The following is an 11367-nucleotide window of genomic DNA, read 5'->3' on the forward strand; positions in this document are numbered from 1 at the left end:
AGCTGTTTCATAATTGAAAGAGTAATTTTTTCAAATTTGAATAACACAACAATGAAATGGTACGTAGATTTTTAATACATAACAATTGGTAACATAATTTTCAAGAAAAAAATCACAATTCTTATGTATATTAGGACAACTGCCATTAAAAAAATAACACAAAGCATAAATCATATCAAACACAAATTATCAACAATAAAATAAGTAAGTATTAAACTCTGAGTTAATTTATGCTCAAGGATTTTCAAACAAAGAAAATATAGGCATATCCTACGTATAATAACGAGAAAAATCAAAACATTATTTATGATGAATCTATAATCCAATTTTAATACGTACGAGTAATTTTTCAATTTTTCTCAATCTTCTATAAAGAAAAACGAATCTTAAACCATAAAGAAAAGCTACCAATTGCATTATTGTAAAACACTAACATGTAAATCAAAAAAATATCCAAATAGCGCCCTTTTAATACCAGATGAAATTCTCTGAAGAAGTTTTTCACTTCAAAATTTCAAACCACCTTCTAAGTAATATTTTGATACTGTTTCTAAAAAGATTTGAATTTAAAACAAAAAATAAATTACTACAGCAAAATTAGCTCCAGCATACTTGAACAATCTTCAAATACTAAAGTACTTATTTCAAAAATATACTAATGTAAATAGTAAATTCTATTTATCGAATGTATTTCAACACGAATTACGAATAAAATGGAAGGAAAATAACGTAAATAGCGTAAGTAGGTAATTGAAAATTCACCTGAGAAAAGAACGAGTATCAATATAGGCCCGCAGAGAAGAGATACATGGTCAGTGAAAAACGAGAATTTATAGTAAAAATAGTAAACCTACACCTGTATATAAGAATAAAAGAGAATTGATATGGAAAAAACGTACTAGTTTTAATTTGAAGGCACCGCAGCAGGTAATCAAATACATTTAAAATAAGTATAAATTTCAACAACCCGCTTAAAAAGATATAGATATAACTCAACAAAACATCGATTAAATAGGTACGTAGAAAAAACAGTACAAAATCATTAGGTAACATGCGCAATCATAGTATATCCAACCAGATCCATTTGTTCAATTCTCACTAATACAGTATAAAAATAAGACCACTATCCGTAAAAAGTCCCCAATTTAAATATGAAAAAGGTAGATTCTGTTATCACAGAATTTTTCATCGAATAATATAATAAAAAAATGACGATACGAGCGAAAACTCGTAATCGTCTTGGGCGAACGTTGTCATCTTGTAGTATCCTGCGGCGCAGGAGAATTTAATTGACATAAGATTTCTTTCAGTTCTGTAACTTTGTTTATGACGAAATCGGGGCAATTATTTTCGCCTGGTAACAACTGGTAACTATCGTTGGTATGATGTATCCATATTGTTGCAGCTAAACTGGCGTTCTTTCCACCTTCGATATCAGTTTCAATTCTATCACCTATTATCACACATTGTTCCGGTTTCACGTTTAATTCATCACAAGCCTGTAATTATTTCACAATCGGGTCGTTACAACAATGATCATCATAGCCATTGATTGATCGATGTCGGAAAAGATCTTACTTTATAAAAAATATTAGCATCTGGTTTCTTCCAAGGGGTCTCGCCAGAGATAACAATACATTCGAAGCACGACTCGAGTCCGCATTCCTGTATTTTCTCCCATTGACCGTCAGAAGTACCATTCGAAATAAGACATAGTCTATACGAAGACTGTAATTCGTCCAACAGCGAACGAACTTCGCTGGGTAATTTTACGTAATGATATCTCAATCGACGATACTCTTTTGATACTTCGTCTAACAAAGATGTGAAAATTATAGATGAATGATTGTTGAATTCAGAAAGATAATAGTCGCGGGGGAGCCCGCTTAAGGATCTATTGCACCCTCCCCTACTGTCGATCCTCCGGGACAACTTTTTTCTTAAAGGAGAAGTCCTACGGAACATTTCTAGCCCTTTTACTCAAAAAAAAGTGGCCCTACTTACAAAATGGCGGCCATTTTGATAGACAGGTCAGCAAAACTCGCAGATTTTGCGTTCCAACATAGGATTTGCACAAAATTTTTCAAACCGTACAAGGATAGATCGAAAGATCAGGCAAAAATTCATCACCTGTCAAAATTTCAAGTTCTAAAGTCCGTTTTTTGATTTTTGGTGAATTTTTGAAAATCAAATTTAGGCCAAAAATGAGGGAAAAATCAAAATTTTACCAAACTGACCAAGAAAGCTGAAATTTGGGATATACCTTATTTTCGAAATGTCAAATCGATTGGAAACTGTTTCAAACCGTTTTGAGCAGTTCTGGAGCCTCCAGCAGATTTTTGGAACTCGAAATTTCCGCAAAATGTCATCAAATCGAGTTGGATAGCTGAAATTTACTCTGTAAAGTAATTTCAATACGATACGAAGTCAACTGCAGGGGGATTTCTAGTCGTTTTGGAGCCTCCAGCGATTTTTTGAAAATTACTGGAGCCTCCAGTAGATTTTTGAAACTAGGGAAATTTCATCAAATGGTGATGGAAAGCTTATATTTACTCTACACTCCAATTTTAACACCCTCTAAAGATGACTTCAGGTGGGTTCAAGTCATTTTGGAGCCTCCAGCAACTTTTTGAAAGGTCGTATGGCGTTTTTTTTTTGGAAAATTGAAATTTCCAAAAAGTAGCTGGAAGCTTCAAAACCATTTGAAACCACCATGTAGTCGACTTCATACTAGAGGCTCCAGTAATTTTCAAAAAGTCGCTGGAGGCTCCAAAATGACTTGAACCCACCTGAAGTCATCTTCAGAGGGTATTAAAATTAGAGTGTAGAGTAAATATCAGCTTTCCATCGCCATTTGATGAAATTTCCCGAAATTTCAAGTTTCAAAAATCTACTGGATGGCTCCAGTATTTTTAAAAAATCGCTGGAGGCTCCAAAACGACTAGAAATCCCCCAGCAGTTGACTTCGTAGCGTATTGAAATTACTTTGCAGAGTAAATTTCGGTTATCCAACTCGATTTGATGAAATTTCTCAAGTTTCAATCTACTGGGGGCTCCAGTAATTTTCAAAAAGTTACTGGAGGCTCCAAAACTACTAGAAATCAACCTCCAGTCGACTTCATAGCGTATTGAAATTAGTTTGCAGAGTAGATTTCGGCTTTCCATCTCCGTTTGATGAAATTTTGTGGGAATTTCGAGTTTCAAAAATCTTCTGGAGGCTCCAGAACTTCTCAAAACCGGTTGAAACAGTTTCCAATCCATTTAGCATGTCGATAATAGGGTATATACCAAATTTCAACTTTTTTGGTCAATTTGGTAAAATTTTGATTTTTTCCCCTTATTTCTGGCCTAAATTTGATTTTAAAAATTCACCAAAAATCGAAAAACGCACTTTAGCACTTGAAATTTTGACAAATGATGAATTTTTGCCTGATCTTTCGATCTACGTTTGTACGGTTTAAAAAATGTCGTCCAAGTTCTATGTTGGAACGCAAAACCTGCGATTTCGGCTGACCTGTCAATCAAAATGGCCGCCATTTTGTAAGTAGGGCCACTTTTTTTTTGAGTACAAGGCTAAAAATGTTCCTTAGAACTCTAGCCCAGTCAAATAGCAGAAAAAAATAGGTGAACCCAAACATTATTGCGATCAAAGGTTTCTTTGGTGACTATTGTCTAGGGTGGTATGCTGAACAACATATTAAAAGTCCCCGCCTCTACCCCACGAGCTAACCCCCCCCCCAGTGGATCAGAGCCCCCCAAAATCAGTTTTTCGTCAAAAAGCTTCCTAGGTCATCCCCACTCCATTTAAAGCGGAATCAAGGTGAAAATTCCCTTATTATTTGCCCCTATTTTCGGTTTTTCCATCTTAAAAGGAGTGGGGATGGCCTAGGAAGCTGAAATTTGGATCATAATGTGAATACTGCCCGATGGGTTGATTTTGGACCCTTTTCATCCATTTGGGGTCATGCTATGCCCCTCCAAAAAAATGACCATCCCGTAATTTTCAACTTTGACCCTCCTCATTCCAGAGGTCAACTCTAATCTCTAGCTCCCAAAAGAATCCCATTCCCCCAGTTTGACTTCATTTTATCAATTAGAACAAGTTACAAGTCCCAAGTCATAAAATGTAAAATTATTAAAATCACGTCACTTTGAGGGGTCGTAGCGCTACCCCCCTTGAGGCTAGAGAGTTGGTCGACAGCTCATTTGATAGGTATTAGAGAGGAGATGAAATGATCACTGAGCCCATTTTACTCAAAATTCAATATTTCAGGAGTTTTTGACGAAAAACTGATTTTGGGGGGCTTTGATTCACTGTGTGGGGGGTTGCTCGTGGGGTAGGGGCGGGGAATTTTAGTATGTTGTTCAGCATACCACCCTAGACAATATTCACCAAAAAAACTTTGGATCCCAATCATTTTGACTGGGCTAACTCTTCTTTAAAAAAAAAGTTGTCCCGGAGGATCGACGGGTGGGGGGGGTGCAATAGATCCTTAAGCGGGCTCCCCGACTATAAAAAATGTCATCAGAATGAAACCTACCTGCGATATGGTCGTACATCGGACCCAAGGCCTTTTTCCAAAGGGAAAGGCGCCATTCGTAGATGCTGACGTCAGAACTTTGCGGGTTTTCACGAAACAATTGCAGATATTTTGAGGTTACTTTTTCAGCAGCTTCGAAGTCCAAATTGAAATTCTCGTTTAGATAGTAACTCAACTAGAACAGCCGTCAAAATAATTTCAATGAAATGAGGGTATTTTTGCATGTCATTTGACGTGATCGTAGCCTAGCGTAGGGTTAATTTCTTTGCAATAAAAATTCGACTCCAGATAAGATCACATTTTTATCTAATTTACACAAAAATTACTACCTATCGTTACCAATATCAAAACGTCATCATTGACCTTGATTTTGTTCATCATACATAAAGCTTCGAACGAAAATTTCACATTACTATTTGTAGCACTTAAAAAGCTTATCAAAGCGCATGTAAAGGTTTCAAGAGTTTTATTTCAACGCATATAGGTAGATAGAGTAACGTATCAGGGAACCTGAATCATGTTGAGAGATAGCCAAAATTTATCGTGTTTATCGCCAATTTCAAACTTTAAAATTGTAGGTTGTTCGCTTTCGTAATATCATCGTGAGTAAGAGAATTTAACGCTCAATTTGGACGAAAATTTGGTCAATTCGAGGAAAACTGTGTCGACGGTTCTTTATTTATAGAAGCGAGTCTTTAATTATTATTAGGCTGCGTTGGCTAACCATTTAGTACATTTAAGTGTTAGAAAGCCAGAGTAGATCGAAAAGTATCAAGATTCGAAAATTATTAAAATGCCATAATACGATTTAAAAGAATGAGAACACACAAATGGTGAATTTTAACGAGTCATGCACAAAATTACTCATCGATGGAGTTGGAACTTTGTTACAGTACACATTTGGCACAAGTACTCCGAAAATAAATAACGCCATAAATACCGCATCATGCGGAACAGTAAGTTTATTCAAATGAACTTCGAAACAAAAAAACCAACATGAAAAGGAACAAACAAGAAAATACATGTAGGCTACCAGAAGTTCGAGAAACTTTTTCAAAAAATTAAATTAGTTTGAAACCGTTAAGCAATTCTCAAAACATTAAGTCGGTTTTCTATACTTGAAAACGATAGCCTTTCGAATACTATTTATCTCTAAGTATGTAATAACATAAAATATATAGAAAACTGATTTTTAAAAAAAACACTTGATAGAATATAAAATTAAATGCACAAAATTAGGCACGATTTCTCAAAACTGTTATACGAAGTAAATACAAAAAAAAAAAAAAAAAAAAAACAATTCAAACAACGAACGTTGAAAAAATAATATCATCGTATCTAGTATGAATGATAAATTATTAGTACAAATATCAGTATAAAACGATCTAGTGTACGGTTTACGAATGCGCGATTCTTTTGCCTAATTCCATGAATCGGTGGGTACGACACATAGTCAAAGTATTATGATCTTTCAACACTTTAATAACGTCTTTATTCGCTTCGACCAAATGACAGAGGAAATCTTCGTATGCACACTTGGTATTCGCCGGCAGAGATCCAACTTTGACTTGTTTCAACATCTCTACCACACCTTCGACCCATCCACTCTCGACAGCGAATTCAGAAATCCAAGGTAACATGGGTAAAATAGAGCTTAACGTTTGCATACCCAAGAACCAAAGCTCCATTAACTCCATCCAGTTCTTTTTGTAAGCCATCGAAACAACCAACGAGGACGCGTCGTTGGATTCCTCGACGCTGTAAGCATCCCAGAGGAATCTGATGGTCGACTGGATATACCGACAAATAGAAAAATCGTCTTTTTTCACGCGTTTCGCTTGTTGTTTCAAAAGTAATAGTCCGAGTACGGCCATGTTACCGTGAAGCACCAGATTATCGGGGATATTTTTCAACTCTGGTAGATTATTGAAAACGAACTTGGTCAACGATGCGAACAGCATGTTTTCTTCGACTAGTTTCGATTCTAATACGGTAATGTTCATGAAGATGTTACACAAGCTGATCATAGCTGCTCGAGAGTCGACCATTTGATCTAAGAGCTTTTGGGGTAATTCGGGTTCGGGTCCTTTGACTTTATTACGTTCGGATTTCGGTACAGGCGGTTTTTTATAATGAACGATGGACCAATGGAAGGCGAAACATTCGTGTAATACGTCCGGTTGATTTTCTTTCAGCAAAATTTGTCGAGCTTTGTCTTCGACGGTCAAGTGACACAAGGCTGGCAGTAATAAACGTAATAGATCGACTTGACTGGACGGATCGATTTCTTCGGTCGATCCGTTCGCTTCGTGTTTGGCTTCTTTGACTTTATCGGAAACGTACTGAGTTCGGAAATTGTAGAACGATTCGTTGGATACTTTCAATAAGTAAGGCAAAAGCGAGTAGACAGCTTCTCGCATCGCTCCAGTTTCCTGAGCTAACCAAGCAGCAAGAGCTCGTATCATTCCGTAGACTAAAAGCTTACTATCGGCTTTCAATTCGATTTTCTTTTTCGATAAATCGATTAATGTTGTGATTACGGCGGAAAAAGCGCCTTTAAGAGCTGTGTAAATGTGTTGCCTTTCTTTCTGATCCAATTCCAAGGTATCTTGAGCGATAAACGAGACGCATATTTCTAAAATGGTGAAGCAGGCGACTACTAGCTCGCCGTTCTCGAGCACGTGGTTGAAATTCTTATCTTCCAGCTGCATTCGGACTTCGACAGCTGCCAAGTGAACCAACAGCAAGAAGAATTGTTTCGGTTTGTCGGTATCTGTGAGGGCCCATTCCGGGCCTAACGTGGCGACAGCTTGGGAAGCGAGTTTCAAAGCAGGATCGCGTTGTTTCTTTACAATTTTGCTCGTTAATATATCGGTCAATCCTTTCAGAATGCTATTGGGCCAGCTCTCGTTGTTGACATTATCGTTGATCAAGTCTTTAGGACCGTTGAAAATTAGCGCCCACAGAACGTCGGCTAATTTGAACTTCCTTTCGGATTGATCTGTTTCGAAATCCAGCGAAAGCACATTAATGAGAGCGTTAAAGGCGTTAATATCATCGGCCCAAGCAGCCGAGCCGAATCGTCCGACCAATGCGACTAGGACATTTAGAGCTTCATCGGTTTGGAAACTTTGTTGCGAATAAATAGCGGACATTTTGAGTACAGCTCCGCATTCGAATAAAGCTTTCTGACCGGCATCGTGTAAAGCGATATTCTGCAAACACTCATACGCTTCGTTAATGATGATAAGGTCATCTTCGTAATCATCGGCATCGGCTTGTTGAACGATATCCAAGAATACGCCGATATTGGTCAAAATTTGCGGATGCGTTGCGATCTCTTCCTCGTGGCAGAACGCCGACAGAACGGACATAGCGACAGATTTGTAAATCTGAGGCGGACAATCAGCCGGCACATCGGGACTGAGTAGTAAACGTTTCAAGAATGGGAATCCGATAGCTTCGAAAAGTAACTTTTTATTATGAGAGGTGCAGTCTTTACCTTTGACCAGTTTCGTAACCATGAAAAGTCCGGCGAATTTTTCCGTATCGCTTTTGGCTCCTTTCAATATGGCTAAGCATTTTTTAACCGAATCTGGTATAACTTGCGCCATCGTAACACTTCGATCGTATACAATAAGAAAAAATTCGAATTATTTTACAAATTAATATAACACATCGTTAACGCGCACAGAGTCTCTCGATCTATTTATACTGACAGAGGCAAATAAACTTTGGTTTTATTTTCGGAGTATCTGATTTCCAACGTACTGGCAACGTTCCAATTACATATACAGTTCTCATGAATCGGGTAAACAGATGTATGCGCGTTTAGGTTTAGCTTAATGAAGAACACTGACGAAAACCACTCAAGCAATGATTTAGGGTCAAATTTAAATAATTCGCAGAGTTTAGAAAATGAATAAAATTAACATCGAGGCAAATATTTTCAGAACAATATGAGTACCTATCAATGTAAAAGCATGTTTATAAGTACCTTTTCGCAAGTTTGATTATCTCCCACTCTGGTGTTGATCAGAGTGTTGTCCATATCGAACAGAATCGCTTTAATATTTGATAATTTACTGACGGACATGTCTAAACATTTATCGTAAGGTAATGCAGCATTTAAGATGGAAATTTTTCTTCGGTATGTAGCTCGTACACCGCCAATTTTGAAACGAGTTTATCAACGAACGGTCGCACGAACACTAGTTGTTTTCGATGAGACTTTCAATGCCAGGGTTAATCAAGGTTTTTAGTAATTGTTTCTTGAAAGTTTAATGAAATCAACCAATTTAACTTGCGTAATTTGCAATGCGTTTTACGTTATCTCTCATTTTTGATTTTTTTGACCTACGACTATACGACTAAATTTACACCCGGCCCGGATGCTTCAGGCACCAGAATTGGCGAGTTCTCTTCTCTACCACTTGGAGCGGTAATGTCTGCTCGTAGTTCAAGGTATTTTTATTTTTTTTTGAAAAATGAAAAAAAATCGCCGAAATGAAAAATGAATGACTAATGAAGTAATTCTTTATCTTTTAACGCGGATTTTGGCAGATTTTCGAGAATCTGCCAATCTGGATTTTGGCAGATTTAGAATCCACAAGAATCTGCTCGGGTAGCAGCTTTTGAAATTTGAAAATGGATTTTGAATTTACTTCGGAAAAGAAGGCTTGAGGTTTTGAAAAATTGGTGAATGTAATCTCAAATAAAGTGTTGAAAAAAAGAGATTTTAAAAAACGTCCAAAATCCAGATTCTTGAAAATCTGCCAAAATCCGGGTAAAAAGAACACGTCTAATGACTGAGATACTAATGGAGTAATAATGAGTGATGAAAACTGAACTAATGAAGAAAAATAAATCAGGGCTTAAATTAAAACCATTAAAACCAAAACCAAAACAGCTATAGACACCAAAACCAATAATAAAACCACATAACCATGTTTTTTAATTGGTTTTATTGTTTTATTTTACTTTACTTTTAACCACTTCCACAACCTTTTCGATTTTTCCAGATCATGTGATGGAAATTTTCTGTTTTTTTTTTTTTTGGTCTTAAATCAGACTTTTAGTAGTCCCGTGTAGGCCGTTTATCTTTATGGTATTACTCATACCTTAAATTTGTTTTTCGGTAAATTTTTTAATAAGTTTGTAAAGAAAAAACCAAAACTATTTAAATTTAAAAATTCAAAATGGTTCTTGATACAAAAACCACCACAGTCCACAACCACCAAAACCATTCGAAAATTTGAAATGGTTTTTGGTACCTATGAAAAACCACCACTATCACAAAAAAAATGCAATTACAAAACCAAAACCACAATACCTATCCACACCATATTTTTTTGAAAATTGAAACCGTTTCAAAACCAGAACCAGAAAAACTTTGAAACTTAAACCTTAAAACTAATTGGAACCATTATGGCTTGTGATTGCAAAACCAATTCAGAAACCATCACCAAAAAAACCATTATTTTTGAGTGGCAACACCACAACAACCAATAAAATCAAAATAGTTTCAAGCATTGAAATGAATATATTGTATGCCTTTGATTTGATACCTATCAAATAATTTCCATAATGCTGTTCGCCCTTTTGTAGAAGGAAAGGTACCTAATTTAATTCAATTTTAATTAATCACCAACACTTATGTACATTGTACCTATTTGAAAAATGTCTGCAAAAACGCAAAATTGTTCGTGTGTAACAGTGTATGCTGAATGTTAGAATTTTAGAAATATGTTTTTGACAATTTCGTGATTTCTCACCTCCAAAAAAGCTACTCTAGCATAGCCTAATCATATAAATGAGATAAAAATATAAAATTTCAAAAAATGAACATATACAGTTAAAAAAAATTACGTGTTTGACACTGGAATCGGGGTCGAACCCAGGACCGGCTTCCGCATTCATGTATGTGAACATGGGGCCTTTCTTGGTCAGTTTTTTGTCACTAAATTTAAATAGACTTGTGAAAAAATTCGATTTCTGATCATCTGATGATATTTCCAGATTTGACCGACGGTAATACTTATCGATTTGGTATCAAGCATAGACCCTTTGGCCAAAATTTCAGCTGCTGAAGTTCATGTGGTGAGGATAAACGGTCATTTTTCGAATTCACACATAACATGAGAAAAAACAGTAAAAAATCCTGTTTTCTGAACGGACGGCCGAATCCGGCCAATGATGGTATGAGTCGATTTGGTATTCGGCACAGACTGTTTGACCAAAATTTGAGCCCCTGAAGTTCATTTGAATTTGATGAGCTTAATTTATGGTTTCTCAAATTTTTCAATGGCATTTATAAACCACCAGATCGACAAGAAATTCGATTTCTGATGATAATTCCAGATCCGGCCGGCGGTAGTATTAGTCAATTAGGTATCAAGTATTGACCCTACGCCCAAAATTTCAACTGCTGAAGTTTATGTGGTATGGTAAATGGTATGAAGAAAGGGACATTTTTCGAATTTACAGAACAACTTTAGGTAGGTACCTAACCTTGTACACAAAACTTCTGTTCAAACGCTCCTCAAAAATCGAAAAATCAGCACTTCAGCAGCTGAAAATTGGGGGATGGGAATTTTTTGAGGTCCTCTTTCCATCAGTCCAAGTTTTATTCAAATCGGAGATTATCAAGTGGGAGGGTTCCCTAGTAAGGCCCCTTTTCCAAGCATTTTTTATTTCACACCTTTATTAATTGTTATCTCTGTTGATGAATTTGTTTGTACCAAATGTTTATGCAAATGCAAAAAGGACGGGCAAATTAATTATTAATTAATTAATTAATTAATTTAAAGCACTAGATTAGATTCCC

At 36.3% G+C, this 11367-nt stretch overlaps 2 protein-coding genes across 2 annotated transcripts; both read right to left on the reverse strand.

Moving 5' to 3' along the window:
• Positions 1-54: 54 nt before the first annotated feature.
• On the reverse strand, positions 55-8898 carry LOC135841356 (N-acylneuraminate-9-phosphatase). Its single transcript, XM_065358286.1, has 4 exons — positions 8539-8898; positions 4542-4716; positions 1579-1814; positions 55-1499 (listed from the first exon to the last, which is right to left on the reverse strand). Exons 1-4 carry the CDS (start codon positions 8635-8637, stop codon positions 1254-1256), a joined length of 756 nt encoding a protein of 251 aa, XP_065214358.1. The 5' UTR covers positions 8638-8898; the 3' UTR covers positions 55-1253.
• Neurochondrin (neurochondrin) lies at positions 5477-8532 on the reverse strand. Its single transcript, XM_065358258.1, has one exon. It carries the CDS (start codon positions 8153-8155, stop codon positions 5939-5941), a length of 2217 nt encoding a protein of 738 aa, XP_065214330.1. The 5' UTR covers positions 8156-8532; the 3' UTR covers positions 5477-5938.
• Positions 8899-11367: the final 2469 nt, after the last annotated feature.

The sequence above is a fragment of the Planococcus citri genome, chromosome 3, assembly GCF_950023065.1.
Source record: "Planococcus citri chromosome 3, ihPlaCitr1.1, whole genome shotgun sequence".
In the NCBI taxonomy this organism is placed as follows: domain Eukaryota; kingdom Metazoa; phylum Arthropoda; class Insecta; order Hemiptera; family Pseudococcidae; genus Planococcus; species Planococcus citri.